Source organism: Nipponia nippon, unplaced genomic scaffold (assembly GCF_047370975.1).
Source record: "Nipponia nippon isolate SJK-2023a ecotype South Korea unplaced genomic scaffold, ASM4737097v1 scaffold_4, whole genome shotgun sequence".
NCBI lineage: Eukaryota > Metazoa > Chordata > Aves > Pelecaniformes > Threskiornithidae > Nipponia > Nipponia nippon.
The window spans coordinates 54,993,360-55,013,512 of NW_028262358.1; the positions used below are offsets into that span (position 1 = coordinate 54,993,360).

The 20,153-nt window shown below is 42.3% G+C and overlaps 1 protein-coding gene across 17 annotated transcripts in view; it reads left to right on the top strand.

Annotated features, from left to right (window-relative positions):
- The window catches only part of TAB2 (TGF-beta activated kinase 1 (MAP3K7) binding protein 2), a 78,023-nt gene extending 63,090 nt beyond the window's left edge, over positions 1-14,933 (top strand). For 3 of the 17 annotated variants that reach the window (XM_087774834.1, XM_087774835.1, XM_087774833.1), the window contains exons 5-7: positions 212-305; positions 1,659-1,739; positions 3,968-14,933. In XM_087774834.1, the coding sequence (XP_087630960.1) occupies positions 212-305; positions 1,659-1,739; positions 3,968-4,113 (321 nt within the window). In that variant the 3' untranslated portion in view covers positions 4,114-14,933. The remainder of the gene's footprint in view (positions 1-211; positions 306-1,658; positions 1,740-3,967) is intronic. The other 14 variants (XR_015708237.1, XR_015708242.1, XR_015708231.1 and 11 more) reach the window with 14 other exon arrangements.
- Positions 14,934-20,153: the final 5,220 nt, after the last annotated feature.

Here is a 20,153-nt window from a genome sequence, read left to right on the forward strand (position 1 = left end):
CTGAAGTCTGATGAGAGACAAGAATTCGGTGTGTCTGAATGCTTTTTCTAAGATTATGCTTGGATTAAAAGAAAGATCAGATTTCTTTTCATAAGGGAAGATTCTTTTACATTCACTTCCTGAAATAACTAAATGCCGTCTACCTATGTGTGAGTGATAACTGATAATAAAATGGGAAAATTTAGTCTAACAGGCAGATTTATTTTTTCAGCTGGAAGAAATGCAACAGTTAAGAAGTTGTAACAGACAGCTGCAGATAGACATAGATTGCCTAACCAAAGAGATTGATCTTTTTCAAGCAAGAGGTACAGTATGTCTTAGTACATCAGCAACTGTAAATGTTGATTTTTTTTTTCTTTTTCCTTTCTTCTTGCACTGTCTGCATGTATCAAAAGCGTCTGTGTTGTAGATGATGGGTATACACACTATTTGCAAAATCATCACATTAGTTTGAGTGAAACGATGGAAATAATTGTCTTCTAAGCCTGTTGGTTTTATTGGCTTTATGATTTTCCTAATCCCACGGTCCTTCCTATCTCATACTTGGCTCAGAAGAGAGAAACTTGTGATGCCATTTATTTAATAAATGCTGGAGGGAAAAAAATCTGGTTATTTGAGTATCAAAGAAGGAGGAGAGGTTGTTTTCTAAATTATACAATCATGCATATGTGTCCATCTCTCTCGTCTTCCACTTCTGTCTTCTATTCAGCCTCTCAACTTAGGAAATATAAAGTACAGTTGTAACTTCCAGTATGCTCTCCTCCTTCCACTTTCCTTGTCTGCAGGGACACAGCCTTTGGTCACGAAGGTGCAATTATGAGACAGCTGAGCCAATTGAAGAGCTGCCAACAAGAATCCTTCTCTCTTCCTGCTCCCCTCTCTTGCCACTTACTGGGCCTCTGGCTCTGTATTAGCTTTTTAGACCCTTTGCAGAGCTTATTCTGTTCACTAGCCAAGCAAAAAATGTTGCATTGCTGGAAGAGCTTGCTACAGCTGATGTGAGGGAGAGGCATGGGAAGGGAGAACTGAGACAGTGAGAAGGGAAGGGACTAATGCTTTCCACTTTCAGCAGCAGCAAGCTGTTAGATCAGTTCAGTCATGAGCCATGGAATTTATCCTTCAGACAATGTACCTGCAGATAAGGAGAAAGTACACAGGTGTACTGAATGTAATGCTGCACTAAAAACTTGACCTCAAATAGAATATTCAAATTGCATGAGATTTTATATCTGTTTGTTACAGTAAATTAGAGTTAGGGGTTCCTCTAAGTATTAAATCTAAGCATATATTATATACTGCATAGTAGATAGCACATGTCTTTCAGTATAGTTAAAATTTAGAATAAGTCTCAGGTAAAATTTGCTAATTAAATGCTGTTAAATATTTAAGAATGGCAAAAAAAAAATTTAAGGCGTTTGGTCTGCTCGATTCTGTTTCTGACTTTATATTGCATATTTTGGGCAATAAGTTTCTTCAAGTGTATTGTTGACATCACTAGTAGACATCACTCAGGTCTGTATTGACACCTCGATATAAAAGGTGATGAGTGAATAATAGTACTGTTTCAGAATTACTGCCAAAAAACCCTGATACGCTTTCCTACCCAAGTTTATTTTTAAAACTGCTGCACTTTCTTTTTTTTTTTATTTTATTTTTAGGACCACATTTTAATCCCAGCGCTATTCATAATTTTTACGATAATATTGGATTTCTTGGTCCGGTGCCACCAAAACCCAAAGGTACTGTACTGGTAAAATTTAGATTTAATACTAATATCTTGTTTGCATCTAATATCAAGTTCTAGTCTATGAATCTACTTTAAATGTTGATTATGAAATAGATTACTTCAAAAGCATACAAACCTTGCATTTTATTTGTATTGGCAGTAAATATGCTTCTGTTTGCTCTTGTTTCCTCTCTATTCATACATTCAGGAAAGAGAAGTGTATTAAGTGGGGTATGTTTAAAGGTGGATAATATGTTGGGGGAGGTATTTTAAGTAAATGGAAGCATCTATCTTTTTTAAAAAATGAGCATGAGGTGCATTGCTTAGGGATGAGTGAAACTTGCTTAGATGACTTCATCATTGTCCCTGGTGAAGAGTGGATTTATTTACATGTTACAGTAACTCAGTTTGGTTACCCTGACTGGACTTCCTGGCTACTGTAGAATTTGTATTAACAATTTACATAAAAGCCTCTTCTGACTATTGTTAAATACAGTTTTAAACAGTTGAAGAGGAAAGGAATGCTGCCCAGTAGGGCAGTCAATATTGCTGAACTTATTAGTCGGTCTTGAGCATTCTGCTTGTCATTAAGTTTTGCACATTACTTATTTTTTTTTCCCTAATGGGATGTCAAACAAAACAGAATAATTGCCTCTTGTGTGTTACATAAAGCAGAGAATGAAATTAACTTGTTTGCAACAGCATCACACTATGACCTACAGGCAGATCACCAAATGAAATAGATAATCCACTGATGTTTCTGTGCAGTCTTTCTGTCCAGGAAGTTCTCCACATAATATATATATATATCTGTGTGTGACTGGTCCTTGTAGTGTGCAGTAGCTGTTGTTACAGAACCTCATCTTCCGGATTTCTGACCATTCTGTATTTCAAAATGGTCTAGATAAATTGGATTTTATTTGTCTTCCAGACTGTTTGTAACTCCTCCAAACTGATACTGTTCTTCATGCTTTAAGGGGTTTTTTTTATCCTTCATTATCCAAGCTGTTAGTGAAAATACTGAGTAAAGTTAAATCCATACGCAGTCCTATTAGACACATTTTGCAGCTGAACAGTGAAGAATTTATTAGAAGTTCTGTCAAGTACATAGTTCCCTTTACAGTAAACAAAAACTAACCTGTCAAAGAAGAAAATAAAAATTAATTTTCTGTGACTAGTTGTTAACATTTGCGTTGACTCATCTTCTAGGAACTCACAAATTTAAGTGTTTAATAATTTGGTACAACCTATCTTGAAAATGCAGAGTTAACCCTAACTGGTTTATAAACCTCTTAAGTCCCTCTTATCCTTTCTCTTTCTTTTTTAAAAAGTATCATTACTGTATCTTAGTCCTTCGTTAACTTTCATTCTCAGTTCATTTTATGTTTCCATTTAACTATGATGTAGGCTGTGACTTAAACCAGAATTACCCCTGTTCACAAAAGAATGACAGGATTCTTTTTGCAGTTGGGGTCAGTAGTATTGTACTTCCTGAAGCTGTCGCTGTCATTTTGCAGCAGTTGCAATTGGCTCGTGGCTAACGAGATTTCTCCAGTTGGAATAATTGGCCGAAAGACTTGGTTGCAGTTGCCTAAACCAGGAACCCTTAACTTCAGAAGTCACTCTCCTCTCTTTTCATCTTTTTCATCTCTTTTCATCCTTTCTCTTTTGAAGTAGTTGAAGGTTGTTGTCTAACACACCATGCAAAAAGATGCACTTGTATGCTTGGAAGGATTATTCTGTAGCATGACAGAGCTGGGCACTGATTTTTCTTTAGTGTATCTGACTGCTTATCTTCTTTGAGGAAGAACTGCTGATACTCATTCTAGGGTCAAAATGTTAAATATGTCAAAAGGTTACAGAGCACTTATTTCTTGTCGTAATGGATTTTAGACTACTCCATAGACCTCAGGCTTCTAAATCTTGTGCATGTTTCATCTGTGCTGATTAATTTCTAAATTTTATCTCCTTTGCATGCAACAGCTTTGAACTGAGACCAAAAGGGAAGAAAGAGTGAAAGGATGAGAAACTTGCTTTTTATAGTTTCACCTTGTGCCATTTGGCTGACTTACAACCAAGCTGTAGTCAAGGGGGTGGTAAAAAGCTGCCTCTGTCACTTGTAATAACTGTGCTGTTCTCAGAGGAACAAGATAGTTCTCAGTTCCTGAAAAAAAATCATCTCAAAATTCTTTCCATGCTGTTCTTGGTTAGTAACTGCTTCTCTTATCTTTCATGTCACAGATCAGAGGTCCATTGTGAAAACACCAAAGACTGTTCCAGACACAGATGAAGATGAGGGAGCTCAGTGGAGTTGTACTGCCTGTACATTTTTAAATCATCCGGCCTTAAATCGCTGTGAACAGTGTGAAATGCCCAGGCATTTCTGAGCCAACAGGCCCGTTACCCTTTGTAAAACCATAGCAAACGTACAAGGAACTATCCAGTCATTGGGGGGCAAAAAAAGCATTTATGCGTAGGATTTTGTAAAATTGAAGGTGTGACGAGATGGTATTTTGCTAATGTTAAATGTCAGCCCACAGAGCTAGTAATACCTCAGTGTTGTGTCACAGGCAGTTGAAATTGATCGGCTGAAAGGTAATCTGCTGAAAGACTCAGTTGCCAGCTGCCTAAACCATGTACAGTATTACCAGTATCCCAGTAACACACACCATGTTCAGTGCTTGGGTGTTGCCCATCCTCTTCTCTGCCCCAGTGTCACTACTGAATTTTGACAGGGGAAAGGAATAGAGTGCTAGCGTTTTTGTTTTCAGAGCTTTCAGTGAAACACTACATGCACAGAGGAGATCTAAAAGGAACAAGGTTTAACTATTTGAACTGTTTGCTGCCACATAGTGCCTTCGATAAAGGGAAGAACGTCACAAATCAGTGGTACTCTTTGCCTTGTCTTCCCTGAAAACATCTCTGTGAAGCCAGAAATCAGTACAATCACATCTAAAGATGAAAAGGAAAAACTGCATGCGTTGTCTGTACAATACACACAGTGAAATACCCCAAAGCTTTTCCTACTGTACATAGCTCTAGAGCCTGCTTTAAGTGATTTCTTTTCTTCACCTTTATTATTTTCTTGTACTTCTGTATGTATAGTGTAATAGTCTTTTTGTTAACTTTCTTTTTTTTCCCTTTAAGTGATTAAGCACGATCATGTCCCTTTTTTTAAGCTTTTATCTGAGAGAAGCAATGCCTTAAAATAAGAGCATTAATAAGAAACTATGCACAAAATAGCTTTCCTCTGCTCATTCTGTACATTGCTCTTGTAAATGCTGATGATCTGTGAAGACCTGCAGATGCAGCGTGGTAAAAATGCAGGAAAAGATGGAAGAGTTATGCATATAGTTCACTCTGTACACTGAGTTTTACGGTGGGTGACACAAGGTAGCGTTTTGTCTGGCGTGAGGAAACTTTAATACTAAGAAACTTTCAACCCACCAACAGATCAGCATCCGATTTAAGCTTGCTTCATCTGCTGGGTATCTTGCAGACTCCTGAAGAGAGATTCATTGGGGAAGTACATACAGTGCCAAAATCAACAGCAGCAGCATCGTACAGCTTTGTTCAAGGACTTTAAATGCTTTCCTGTTTTGGCAGCCAGTTTCCAAACCTGACTTTGTGGTGAAGTCTCGTATTTATAGAAAACAAGGATAGCAATACTTAGGACAACTGAAATAAAGGCTGGAAAAGAGAAATCAAATAGACTTGAACACTGAAGCAACCTCAAGCATCTCTTTATTTTGATGATCTATTTTTTTAAGGAAAATATTCACATGATCGGGGATGTATGTAACCAAGATCAAGAAAATGGAATTCCAGTACAGTATGCATGAAAGACGGCACGCAAAGAATTATGTAGCAGCACTTAGCGTGAGGCTGGAGGGAGTGCTAACAATGTAGCAAGAGACAAAGTAGACTGTCACCCACTGTAAACATTTGCCAGTGGACACTTTTATTAGGAGTTTTACAAGTGATCTATGTGAATGCACAGAGGCCTTTGTTTTGAAGGCTTTGCATTTTTTTTTTTTTTTTACGTGGGAAGAAAATGCCAATCCCAGGTAATTAGGCAGTAGACCCAAAGCACTTGCATTCAATGCATTTTGTTTATAAAATGAGGCCTTGTTTTTCAGCTTCATCTGCAGTTCTATGTGAAGATTGACAAATGAGTTTTTACCTGTTTATTAATAAAACCTAATTTGGATATCTTGAGTTGATGGTTTTGTGATTTAGCTGGGTAAACTGCCTTTGTAACAGATAAGTTATTTATAAAAATTAAAAAAAATTATATTCTAATGTTTGGGTTTGTGATTTGTTTGCTTTTTCCATGCTGTGGAGCAACAGAATACTCAACGGAACGATAAGCATTAACAGTATTAAGAGTAAGCTGATTTCTTGTGACCAGAGATTTTATTTAAGCCTTTGTTTTGTTGAATCTTGTGGTTTTCCTCCCATGCATTATTCTGTTTAATTCAGTAGCTGTAAGGAATGTATTTCGTAAAGTTGCACTGACAAGACTGTGTCCTGACCAAAGAACTACTCACTTATTCATAAAGTAAAAAGTTAGACACGGGCCCTTTTTACTTCATGTTTTAAGAGTTTATGACTCTCTAAATATTTTTCTATTTCAAAATGGGCAACCACTTTGTCCAAGGTAATAGATATGATATACTTTGTGTACTGTTAATAGAAGCACAGTTTAAGGATTAATATGGTTAAACTGTATTTTGGTGCGATGTGTATTATAGTGCTCTGAGATGCAGAGCATTCCTGGACATCTCTTTCCTGCTTGGACCCTGCCTAGACAGACATTTGGTGTGTGGAGCTGGGCTTTCCTGAGACACGGTGACGCTGTGTAAAAGCCCTACAGGAGGCATCTGTAAACAGATTAACTACAGATCCAGCAAAAAACATTCCTCGGCACAGATTAATCAACTGGAGTGCCTTAATCTGCTATATAAAAAACAGTGTTTGGCATGAGCAGGGCAGCTTATTTAAAAAGCAAACAACAAACTCCAGTCAGCTGTGGGGTAGAAAAAGCGTGCTTAGGGAAATAGGAAAAATGGAATTCTGTTCATCCGATCAAATGTGTAGTTGATCCTTTTCCCTGTGTTTATTTGAGTGTTTATTTTCTGAAGGAAAAAAAATGAGTATTTACATGCTAGCTCCAGCTAGCTATGCAGAGCCATTGACACATTAGTGTGAGTGTATCGGGCAGTATTTTCAATAACTGATCCTGGAATAGTGGGACAAGAGAAATGACATCTCCAGTGTTGCCTGTTCCACAGACTTTTACCTTCACCTTCAGGGGTTTTATGTTCCTCCTGTATTTCAGGTCATGTATATTGTTAGCTCTTCCTTCAAGTTGATACCAGTATACTAGCATATCACTATTGTATGTTTTTAAAGGGTAGGTTTTAAGGGTTTAAATTTTAAAGGATGAAATAGAACTAGATTTCACTGCGGAATTTTTTTCTTTTTCCTCACAGAAGATAAATATTAACTTTACTGCAAGTGTTTAATTTTTAAACTTTGTATTGTGAACATCAGTAGTTTAACTTGGATGCTGATTCATGACTTTACATTTCTGTACTGTCTTTGTCAGGGATATCTACAATTGTAACAAAAATAATTATTTTACCCTTTAGCAGGAAGGGAGAAGTACACTTCTTGGCTTTTAGAAATGCTCCTGTTTGTTTCTTGTGAATATGTGAAATATTCTTCACTTGGTCAAGCTTCAGAATTGGGATAACTTTAGAAATGCAGGCAGCGAAACTGAGGCGAAGAGCTGGTGAGCAGGCTGCTGTCTCATGTCAGCTCTGTGGAACTGACTTTAATTCACGTTGCTGCCTTTCTAGATAAACTAGAAAAACATTTGTCTTCTGCAGTCTCCAGTCAATAGAGCTGTTCTCTTGCCCAGGAGTAAGGTTGCATGCGGCACCCCTGAAATTCAGATTAATTGAGATTTGGTATCTTCAGTATCAAGCTAATGATAGATCGATTTTAAAACTGCATGGTCAGTATTTGTGCCTGTCTGTGTGTATTTGCTTTATTTGTGAGCTTAATTAATTTTATGATCTTGAAATGTCTACCTTCAGTGTATTTTTTAGATGCCCAGGGAGAATACATCTTTCATTTTAAGAAAAGTATCCTTATCAATACTGCATTTCTTCAATCAGATTCCTTTACCTTGAACGTACATTGGAGCCTGGACACAAATTAAAGGAAGACTTGATTAAAGATGTTGAACAAGCATTTAAAAAAAAAAGTATTGAAATCTACTGAGTGTTTGCACTTTTCAATGCTACTACTTTGGTATTCTAAAATCGGGAGTATTGCTATAAAACAGTGGCAGAAACTTTTCAATACAGTTAATTAACAGCATCTATAGTGTAGCTTGTGAATCCATGGCAACTCTTACTAATATTTAGTTCTGAATTTAAATAGCAAGGAAATGCTTTGACTTACTTTATTTATCTCTTATTTGTTAAAAAAGTCCTGTAATTTGAACAGAAAATACAAATTGAACTTTCGATTCCTTTCATTGGTACAGAATAGGATGATTACAGTGCACTCCTTTTTCAAGCCTGACTGCTCAAATAACTCTTCTGTTGCTAACTTTGAGGAACAGCCTTTGATTTGTATGTAGTCCAAAATGCCTTGTGAGGCTCGTATGTTGTGTAAACTACTTAAAAATTATTGGAGAGCGAGAGAACAGGAAGAGTTAGTATGAAATGTTTGAGGCCTTGGGGCTCCATGACGAGCTGTAGTGCCGTAGGAACACTTGGGAATGACGATGCACATTGGGAACGATGTGATCAGACTAAATTTTGCCTTTTTTTCTTTTTGATACGATTCTCAGGGGTTTTATTTGGTTTTGTTTGAGCAGTTCTGTGTCAGTGATATGCTTGCTTCTACAGTAGAGCTGCTCAAACAGTGCCTCCTTCAGAGGCAGCACTGGTAGAACTCAGGGAAGTGCTTGCTTCAGTCCGACTTTAGACTTGTTAACTCCCAGCAGTGTAAGTGGATGTAATTATGTTTTCATCAAATACGCAGACATTTTTAATATTTAACCAAAATGTAACAGTCTCCAGCCAGTGCGATGCTGCTGCAGGCACGAGTTTAGCTGCCTGTTTTTCCTAGTGTCCCCTTCTGTTCATTGATTTAAGTTGCAGGTATCTATGTGTAGTTACAGAGGACTTTGACGTGGGTTCAAACTGCCTATTATTTGCAAGTTTATTTAAAATAATAAAACACTGTGATATTGCATGTGAATGCAGATTTTGAAGGAGAAAAGTAGTATATCAATTTGGGTACTATTCAGATGATCAATTTGAGATGCTAGTATAAACCTAATTCCATTTTTTTATGAATGTGTTATGGCTTTAAATTCTGTGACTGCATGCTATTTTTGCACACCGTTTATGGGAGCACAGTGCCAATATAATATTGATGTAGTTGATTTGGTAACAAATGAATGGAGAAAATGTATATTAAGCATTTTTAATGTGGCTTTGTCTTAGATAGCAGCAGGCCACATCCAGCCTGTGACTGATTAAGCTTTGCCTGAATTCAACTTCCTATTGCAAGTGATTGAGATCCAGGGCTAAGAAATAGGGTGATGGAGAAGACACAGAAGCAATGGACTAAGGAATGCTCTGTCCTTTGGTCTTTATATGCAGAAGTAAGTGCTTTTCTTGCACCCCACTGTAACACACAAACTAAAATGTGGCAAACATAAGGCCTCAAAGGTGCAAAGGCTGTAAGCGTTAGTCAGGAACTTGGAACGTAGCACCCGTAGCATGCCTGGCCGTGGAGACTCGTCGCGGGCTTGGTCTGCGGTACCTTAGAAGTCTTGGTACAAGTGAACATGTTCATCACATCATGTAGCCAGTCGTCAGGGGACATTGCTTGTTTTTGTGGTGGTTGGTTGAGCTGGTTGGTGTGTTGTGTTGCTGGGCACGATGACCAGATGCGTTTCTATCCTGTGATTCCTTTGCAGACTTGTACAGTACAGTGCTAGGTAAGGTCAGCAGAAGAGCAGTAAGCTTAAGGAACAGCAGCATCAGAGTATTCAATTTACATGCGTTTTGAGAGGAGAGGATGGCCGACTTGTCAGGCTCACCTCAGAGGCAGCGGGCGGTGCAGTCTGCATAGGAGGCATCCAGAAAGAGTTCAACGCAAAACTCATTTCCAGTTACATGAGAGAGAGGCAGGTGTCACCGCTGCGCATCTGCTCACGCGACAGCCGTGCCTCCGTGGCGTGCCGGGGTGTTGCGCTTGGCACGTTTGGTGACGTGCCGAGGAAAGGTTCACGAGGTCTTCCTAAGAAAAGGACGGCGGGAAGCGAGCCCCCGGGGCGCCTCGTCTGGCTGGTACGCGGCTGCTGACCCTCGGTGGGGGAGAGGCGCCTGCAGGTAAGATGGGTTGTCCTGCCTCTATGGCTTTGGAGGTTGGACAGTCATTCTTTAAAATAGACACCTCATAGTCTCAAAAAGGAAGGCCAGTGCATCAGTAATTCTGTATTAGCTTTTTCTGTATTAGGTTTTTACCATCATACTACAATAATAAGCTCTTAAAAGTGGTGTTTTCTAATTAAGGTAGTAAATTTAGAAGTGAGTTCAAAACAGGTTAGTGAATACTGATAGCTTTTCTGATGTGACAGGAATTGTGTGTTTCAGGTGAGAGCATGAGTGTTTAAAACTTGATTATGAAAATTACCAGCCCAAAAATTTAAAGAATAGGTTTCATAGTGGCTTTATATTTATGTTGATCTAAGATTATAAGCAAAGCAATGTTTGTATGTACCGAATGTTTCTTATCGGCTGATATAAAAAAAAAAAAATCATTTACAAACACTACTTGACTCATGGTAGCAACTCTGTACTTCATAGTTAGCTGTAAATTTTAGGTTGGGGAGCCCTTTTATGGTGTTTTAATTATTATTTTTAATGTTTGGCATTTCATGTGTTGTATCCTGGGCAGATTAATAATTGGATGAATGGATTTCTTTTTTATAAAATCTTTTCTCAGTTATGCTTTTGTCTTCTGTTTTGTGTTAGTCAGATTTCCAGAATGACTTGCTTAGTGTCTTACAGTATTGTAGCGGAGGCTTGCAGCCAGCCAGTCTGGGGAGCTGCTGTTTGGAAGAAAGACGCAGAAGATACTTGGATGCATTGCGCCCCTTCCCACTCCTCCGCTTACTTTGGGGCTGGAGCTGACTGGGAGCCTGTGGACAGTAGTGAAAAAGTGTGAAATGCCACTCAGAAGGTATTTGGCCAAAACTAAGTTTGTCTAAAGGGACCTGTTAGAGAGGACAGGGAAGGCAAATCGGGAAAGTTGTAAGAGCCACCTTCTCGTGCAGCAATTGAAGCAGCAGCAGGTCCAGCGCTTCTTTCTGCTGGAAGATTTATGATGCCACTTCAGGGTTTGTACGCTTCCTCTCATGTACAACCTGTAAAGACATCCTAAAGATCATAGGTGCTTTCTCACAGTCTTTATGTTGCAGTAGCATTTTTTGCTGCTAATGGGGGCGGAATGGGGCAGGGAAATAGTCAAAGGATCACAGAAGATAGTAAATAAAAATTGTAAAGATACCACAGATGCCAGTACCACCACAGCGATCGTTTATCTTGGGAATATTACTCCATCACTGGCTCACTTTCTAAAAGATGCTCTGCTCTGGTGACATGGCAGCTCTGCTCCGTGCGGTGTGCAGAATGTGAACCCAAGATTTTGCTGTTCCCTGTGCCTGCCTTCATCTGTCCCGATCTCTGTCTTTTGCTTTTCTCTTTCCCCTCTCTAATTTAGAGACTTGACCAACTGCTCAAGCCAAATTTCCTATGTTTTGTTGCAGCTGTGGGGTAGCTACAGTGAAAATTTGGATTAAAACTGGGATGTGTCTTTTGTTTTCTTTCATGAGCATTTTCCTTCCCTCTGTGTTTTGGGGCCAGAAATCAAATTTAAATGTGACATGGAGAAAGAAAACCCCATCTTCCAGCAGAGATACCTGACACAATTACGAGGAGATTGTCATGAGGCGTCTTTTCTGTCTGCAAGACTCACTTTTTGGTAGCCGCAGTCTACAGATTAAAATGGCTGTCGGAGAGAGGATGTTGGATGCTGTCATTGGGCATCCAGCTTGAAGCCTGAATGTGGTTTGATGCCGTGTCACAGACTTGTCTGGTGGTTTGGAGAAAGTTGCCCAGCTCCTTGTCTATCTGTTCCGCGGCAGCAGTATGACCTTTCTCGTTTTTGCAGTGTTTCTTGTGCCATTCCCCCGTGATCGTGAAAGCATTTGGAGGTACGTACCTCTTCTTTTCATGTCTTCTATCCCTGTTCCTGAATGTTAAGGTTTTCAAGAAATGGGGCTGTGTACTAGAGGTTCATACTATGCCAGTGCAACTAAGCTGCTGCTGTACTTGAGTGGGGGAAAGAAAAAAAATTGAAAAGGCAGTGTAACTCTTGGCTTTAGAAACCCTTCCTAATCCTTGGCACAGCTGCCCTGTACATGAGAAAGAAAATGTCATGTTAGTGGTTTTTGAGCTGAAGGACATGACAAAAGCTTTCCCTCTTTAATAATGATTAGCAATGTGGGTTTTTTTTTCTGCTGAGCTTGATACTTTTAAATTAAATTGCTTAGGCTTTTTGAACCCCTAAGGAAACCGAGTGCTGCGCTGCCTGGCCAGGGTTCTGGCCCTACAGGCTTCACTTCTGGTGCCGGGACTCTGGACTGCGTGGAACGGGACAGCCAGTTAGCCAGGGCTCAGGCTGGATTTCCTTTTGTTAATGGACCCGACAGCTGCCCCGGGGATCTCACCAGGGAGTGCTTTTCTGCCAGCCCCACAACCCTGGCCTTCAGGCTCCACGCTCCAAACTTATCAGTAGTTTTGCTCTGGAAAACAGACTTTACCATTTTTCAAGGCAAGTGTGATGTGTTCCAGTTCTCAATGCCTCCTGAAGCAACAGTAGAGTTGGGCGATGGAGAGAAATACTTTACTGCTAATGTGATTTACAGTTGTACCCAAAACAACTGTCAGGCATAGCTGTGCCACGTGATGCAGTGCTCGAATACCTCCTTCCCACTTCGAGAGCCCAGCCGTGTTCAAAGTGGATATCAGATAAGTAACATGCAAAGGTATGTCTTACCTAGTTTTGTTGAAGTATGTCCATCTCCTGATCTACTGCTTCATGTTGGTTTTCATTTTCTTTCACTTATTTGATACTCTCCTATCTTTTTATCCTGTTCTTTTCCTGGACCAATACCTGTATTGTGATAATCAGGATTGAACCTCTTGATTTTTGAGTGCATACAGTGGTTCAAGCCTTGAATCAGCATCTGGATCTCACTTGAACATCAGTCACCCGATGGCAAGCATGCTTTTCTCTTGCGTTTTAAAACACTTTTATTAGCTCTAGTACTGTCCGAGAAGGTGGTAGGCTGCTACGTGGTGATTTCAACTCGCTTAATATCTTTTCATTTCACATGTGAAATCCATCTTATGAGACTTCAAGACGAAATGCATTAGTAACACTTTGGGGCTGGGATTGCATCACACCCCCCCAAGCTGGAAGTGTCCTTGTTACTAGTTCCCAGGGTTGTACTCCGTGATGCTCCTGTTCTCCGGGGAGCCATTAATGAGCCATTCCTCCTCTGTTTCGGCATCAGAAGGGCACACACCCTCTCTAGGGGTGACAGGGAATGGCTAATCTCAGCATTGCCCACCGTTTGGCCACAGACGCCATTTTTTAAGTAGTGTGGAAGGGCTTCTAATTCTGAGGCCAAAAGGAAGATGTTAGCAAGTGTTGATTAATTTTTTTTTTTTTCTGAATTTTGATGGTATGACTAGCCAGGTCTCAGAAAGGTGACACAGCTCATTTCACAGTGCGATTGGATTCTGCTGTTGCTACCATAACCTTTTTTCTTTTCATCTTTCTAAGAGCAAAAGCGTTTAACTGCAGACTTACAAAAGACCGATGAGTGAAACACACCAGTGAAGAAGTTACAGACAAAAGCCTGAGGTAGGTGGCATAAACTGGATTGCTCAGAGGCTTGTTTCATCTGTCATTAGTCATCTGTCAGCAACTCCGGTGTGATCCTCTAAAGCAACAGCCATCGCTCATGTCTGAAAGGGTTGTTTTCTGTGGTCTTCTCCACCCTCAAACCCTGCTGTATTGTGTTTAGCTACAAATTGGCTCTGTACCTGCCGTTTCTGTTGGCTGCTTCTGGATATTTTTTGTTTGGTGGTTTGAGAGGGTGTTTGACAGCCAGCTGTCAGGCCGCAGGCACAGTTAGTTCCCTCTGCGTGTCCTCAAGCAGTAACGCGAGCCAGTGTGCTCGCTGACCTTTTCCAGATGTTTTTTCATCAGCCTCCGATATTGGGGCAGATGGAGTTTCCTTCCCCTGCCTTTTTAGCCCTTTCCAGCCTGGAGGAGGTAAGCCTGCTGCAGTGTTGTGAGGGGTTATACCATGGTACGGTCGCAGAGAGCTCCCAAACCGTGTATGTTGTCGTTCCCTCTTGACTTTCCTGCTGGCATGGGTGATGATGCAGGGCTTGATGTAATGCACAGGAGCTGCTGAGTCAACCCTGAGCTGGCAATGTTTTATTGTACTTTTAACCCCATATAGAGCTGTCTGGTCCCTGGGCGGGCAGGAGAGGAGCCGGTGTTTCCTGCTTCATTCGGAATCGCATCGAGGCCAGCCCGTGGGAACCCTTGCTTTCAGCTGCGTGCACCTTTCAGCGCAGATTACCCTGTGCTGCGTACCGAGGAGCAGCGTTTCCAGGCAGGGCCACAGCAGCACCCCTGCGTGCAGCCTGGGTCGTGGGTCCTTTCGGGTCCCAGCTCTGTAGCAGTGCAATGTAGCCTGGCTTTGTGCAGGGGCTATATGCATCATAGTGTCGTCTGTGTCCTCTAGCAGATTTGCTCTGGAAGTTTTGCAGTGGATTTATATAGCTTAGAATTTAATACCCTGTACAACTCGGTAGTTTTTTTCAACTTAACTGTTTAAGAAATCAGTTATAATTGAGGCATGTTTGTTTCTGATTCTTCTTGCAGTCTTTGCTTTCACCATGGCAATCTCTTGAGAGCAATTTTACTAAAAATATGGAAGTGTAGAAGTTTCCTGTTAGACGTGTGCAAAAAGGATGGGGATGGCTTTGTTTTTACAAATTCTTGTACATACAATAAAGTCTAGAAAGCATGTGTAGCTTTTGTAATATTATTACTAATGACTATGATGCAATTCCGCCTTGAAATGGGACAGAAACTGCATTTTCCAGAACATAAAAAAAGACTACACTATGAGCTCTGCTGGGTACCACAGCTGCAGTATTTAAAGCAGGCCTGAACAAATGCAAGTGAGGGTGGCACAGCATTGGGAAACAGCTGCTGGCCAGTGGGCAAATACGGGCTTCAGCAAGAGGCTCAGGAAATCCTGCCTTTGAGCCAGCGTTGCTGCTGCGCCGGGGATGCAGTCGCAGGACCTGAGGGGGTTATTTGTGCCTCTGGCAAGGAGCTTAGAAACCAGGCTGCAAGCAGGTTTCGGATAGCTGTGAGCTCAAGCTTGTGTGTGCTGTGTTGCACATCCAGCCCCTGCCTGGCTGGCGGGGAGTTTTATTTTTGGTTTTACAAAGATGTGGGTGCACAACCTAGGTACCTGGCCTTGGGCGGTTGTACAGCTGTGGTGACCCCGCTCCCCAAAAATGCAAGGAAAGAAGGTGTAAAAAGAAGGCAATAGGCAATTGTGGCATTTTGAATTGCTTTGAAGAAGCTGCCTTACAGTTGCATGCCTGGAATACTTGGTGTATATCTGCCTGACTCGATTGCCACATAGGCAAGAGAATAAACTTAACTAGTTAAAATCCCCTGTGTTCAGGTTGACCAATTATGTCCCAAGTACACCTGGAAAGACTTTAGAGATAATGTTTGTAAGGCAATGCTCTCTGGACTCGAAGAGAAAGTGTTTTTCCAATTAATTTCTGTCTAAGGGTTGGCTGTAATACTTATCCAATTGGCAAACCTAGTTTCAGATTCCAGCTTTAAAATATAATTGGCAGCTCAGCAGATTCATAAAATTGATCCCCATTCACACTTATTTTTGGCTTGCGTTAAGAATGTGCCAACCTGGAACTCTAAACTTAACCCCGAGTGACTTTCCCAGGGCTGCTGCCCCGAAAGGGAAGCCTGGCAGCAGCGCCTGGGCCCCAGCCAAGATAAATCCGGAGCCGCTGATGTCAGGGCGGCTGTAGCTTGAACCGCAGGCGAGGGGAGAATAAAATGGTGGAATAAAGGGTGGGTTTTGTAAAATGCCCCCTTTCTGAAACCCGTTATTCAAGTGACCCCAAGTTTGGCTCTCCCTGCTCTGTGGTCTGATGCTTCTAAGGCCGCCTGAGCTGCCTTGCCCGCTTTTAGGGCCACGTAAACACAACACACACGCTGCGGTTAAGAGACAGCGCAAACGCTTGACAACGCAACGTGTTCCAGCTGGAAGCACCAGCAGGCACCAGGCTCGGTTCAGCCGGTGCGACCAAGCCTCACCTGGGGGCAGGTGAATCTCTTCCAGCCCGCGGGAGCCTCTCTGGCCAGGAGGCCCAGGCGAGGCTGCCCTCAGCCCGGGCAGGGCCGAGCCCTCCGAGGCCGGCTGCCGCCCCCGGGCGGGCCCGCTCCGCCCCGCTCCGCCCCGGGCTGAGGGCAGCCCCTGCGGGCGGGAGGGCCCCCACCTGCGGGCGGGAGGGCCCCCAGATGCGGCGGGATGAGGGGACTGCGGCCGCCGTGTGAGGGGCCGCCCCGCAGCAGCACCCCGCGCTGCTGGCGCTGCCACATTGACACCTTGTGGCCGACTTGGCCATCGTGTTTTTTAAAAATAGGTTACTGGCGTGTGTCTTACGGATGTCGGTTGCTAGACGTTTGCTAGAGGCATCTTGGCTGTTTATGCTTTTTCTTTCAACAACCCTACTTAAGCTCCCTTGGACAAATACAAATATTAGAACGTTAAAGAGCAAAGTGCAGAGGCTGACCTAAAACTGCGTCTCCCAAATACCATCCCCGGTTGCATATGCAATGCCACGGAAGTTGAACAGAAGTAACCACTAGGGAGTATTTTTCCTACTTTTCTACTCATCTAGAACTTGGATTCTCTGTCCCTTTTTTTCCATAATATTATGTTATTTTGACTTCAACTTAAAATGGTGCTCACTTTTTTTTCCTCCTTTCCTGCAAGGCTTAAATATGACCTATGTAACTTAAGAAAGATGCTCTAAAGGTTTGAAGATCTTCCATCTGCTGCTTTAAATGAAGCCAGGGCTCCAAATCCACCACATGTCATATATTACGTTGTGAGCAAAAGGATATTCAGATGCTGAAGTTCTTCTCCAAGAATGTTTCCCTGCTGGAAATAACATTTTTACAAGCTTCTGTAGTCCCTTCAGTCTCTTCCTAACAGGACCTCCTGCGGGGAGAACTCGGTATTTCTCATTCCAATGATAGTTTTGAGTAACATTTATAATTGCCAATAGCCATGTATTTTTTGACAATAACAAATCACAGCCAGGTTTACTTCCCAGCTAAAATTTCTTTAGCCCTGCTCTTGGAGCGGGGATGGGCTGGACTGCAGCCTTTGCCAGGGTTTTGTGGCATTTCTGTCTTCGGGTTTCCTGGAGCTGCAGAAGGCGGCTTTATTTATGAAGTGCGTTTTGCCATTTACCATTTCAAGTGGTAAAAGCCATCACGTTCCTCTGCGCTTCTCCTGCTACCCCACCTTAGCAAGCATCGGTTGCTCTTTAGTCCTGTTAGCCTGTTCTCACCTATCTGCAGCTCCTCTGCTGGCAATGAGAGGAGAACATCAGTCCTGCAGCAAAACTAGGTCTAGTCTGGAAACCAAATCGCCAGGCGGTGATGGTATCTTTGTCTTGTCCTCGTGTTCAACGCTGTAGGTCACTCGGTTGCTATGGTTGATACCGCTTCTTATTCAGCGGTTTCCTCAGTTGTTTGGAGTCTCTGCAGCACGGATATTAAATTCAGCAAGCTGACGATCGCGGGAGAGGGCTGGACCCCGCTTTGCTCGCTGTCACAAGCCTGTGGCTGGATGGCAGCCACCCTTTTGAATCTTACTGGGCACGGCAGTACCTTTCCGAGGTTTAGCGTACCTTACATAACGTCCAATACCTGTTTCTACCAGCTCTATGTTTCTTTAAGCTTATTTAATACGGCTTTGGTCTTCTATGAGAAAAATTTATTTCCATTTATCTAGATTGACTGTTTTTATGCTATCAGTTTTGCTGCCTGCTTCTAGTTTATGGTTTTATTCTGCTATTCAGTGTCTTAATGCCCATTTGTCCTCTATACGAAACCAGCAGTGCTAGTCATTCCCTCAAACGTACTATTGTGGTGGTGGTAGGTAGAGGATAAATGGTTTTACAGTAGGATTTAAGGCAGTTAAGAGCATATGGTGGCTGAGTTTCTGCTAGCATCCCATTTGATCCTTGGAGAGGAGAAAGCTGTACGAAGTCAGCACAAGCACGTGCGAATGTAACTTTGCCTCCGTTTCCTTACCCAAACAGCTTTTGCTAGGAAGGCTGCTTTAAGGTGGGATGGGAAAACAGCCTGAGCATATCAGGTCTCTGCCAGGCTAAAGGCATCCAGCTCAAGGTTTTAACAACAACAACAAACACCAAAACCAAACAATATTAAAAAAAAAGAAGAAGAAGAAAAAAAGAAGAAGAAAAAAAAAAAAAAAAGAAACCCCCAAAAAAACCTTTCAGCTGGAGGGTGGGGGTGAAGGGAGAGATAGGACGCTACCTGGGGCTGAGCAGGAGGAGTGCCCGGCACAGCAAGGGCGGAGGTGAGCACCTGGGGCAGGGAGGGAGCAGGGAAGAGAAGGCAGCACAAACTAAGCGTTTGGGGCAGCACAAAGTAAGAGTTTGGGGCAGCAGTGGGTGAGGGTGTGTGGTTTCTGCGGAGCTGGAAGAAGAGGAGTTGGGACAGGGAAGCTTTTTGTAAGTTGCGACCCATTCTGTAAAGGGTGCGATGGAAATTCTCAACCCAGCAAGAACAGGAGGAAAAAACTGTGGAAAAACTAGGGAAGCCAAGGCTACTGTGTGGCACAGGGAAAGCCAAAGAGGACGAGCTGGGGGTGCGGTTACGATGAGCAATTCCGATGCCGCCATTCATCGGCAGAGGCACGTCGTCTAATTTCCTTCCTGCGTCCAAAGGCCGCAGGAAGGAAATGTATGTCCATTTTGATTGCATTTGCCAAGTCAGCACATCAGTACATCTTACTAAAGAGTTCCTCCAAGCCTGCTTCAAGGCAGCGAGCCCAGCTTGGGGCGGAGAAGGGACGTGGCTAAAAATGCTATAAAATCCCTTCACTATCGATTGCAAGTCATAGTGCCTTCTTAATAATGCTAATGACAAGCAGTGCTGTAATATTAAACTGTTCTTCTCAAGAGTTCAAAGCATCCCTGTCTCACCTGCAGGTAGGAGGTAAATACTATAGCGGTCTTGTACGTATGGGAGTGAATGCAGAGCAGCCGTACCCTGAGGCAGAGAAGCAAAGGGCTTACCGCGGCAGAGTGAACGAGTTACAGCTCCAGGCGTAAAACTGAGATGTTCTGACTCCTGGCTTGGGGAAAGTCCAGGCAAAAGCTGAAAGATGCTATCTGAATTGTTATCTTAGAGAAATGTATGTAAAGTGCCTGTGTCCAGCATAGGACTCTGGCTGTTGCTGGCTTTCACCAGAGGCTTTGCGGGTTTTTTTGACTTGCAGAGGTGGTCTGTCACGCTTGGTGAAGCACAGGGCTTGCTTGTCCTTCCCTAGCAATTCAACATTTTTAAGAAGGAGAGAAGCTGTGAAACTTGTCTTGTTCTACATAGTTGTTTGTGATCAGTTCAGATGTTTGCTTATAAATCGTGCCAGCTCACAAGTGAGTTCAAATATTAGCAAAACATCTCAGAATAATTGGCCAATACAAGCGTTTGATACAGAGCAAGATTATTACCTACTTCACAGATGACTGTCTTATGGCATTAATTTTTATGGTATCTAAGCTCACCAAATTAGTAGACTCATCATCAATGTTCTGTGAGGGAGAAATTTCTATATTTAAGGAGAGGTGGGAGGAAGGTACTGTGAGCTACCCAGGACTGGATCGGGTGCGGAGGACCACCTCCTTCCCCCCTTTTTCTACTGAGGAGCTGTTGCAGGGGTGACTTCCACCCAAGAAGATTTTTCAGTGAAATATTTGTATCTAGTTGCCCTAGCCCCTCACAAAGGAGGGGGGTCTGTGGCTTTCTAACCTTTCGGGAAAGGGTGAGAATAGAGAAGGGAAGAGGAGTCTCTTTTATGACCTTTTTTTTTTTTTTTTTTAAAAAAATCTTAAAATGAATTTGGCAGCTCTGTAAATCTCCCTTAGGAAAGCAGCCC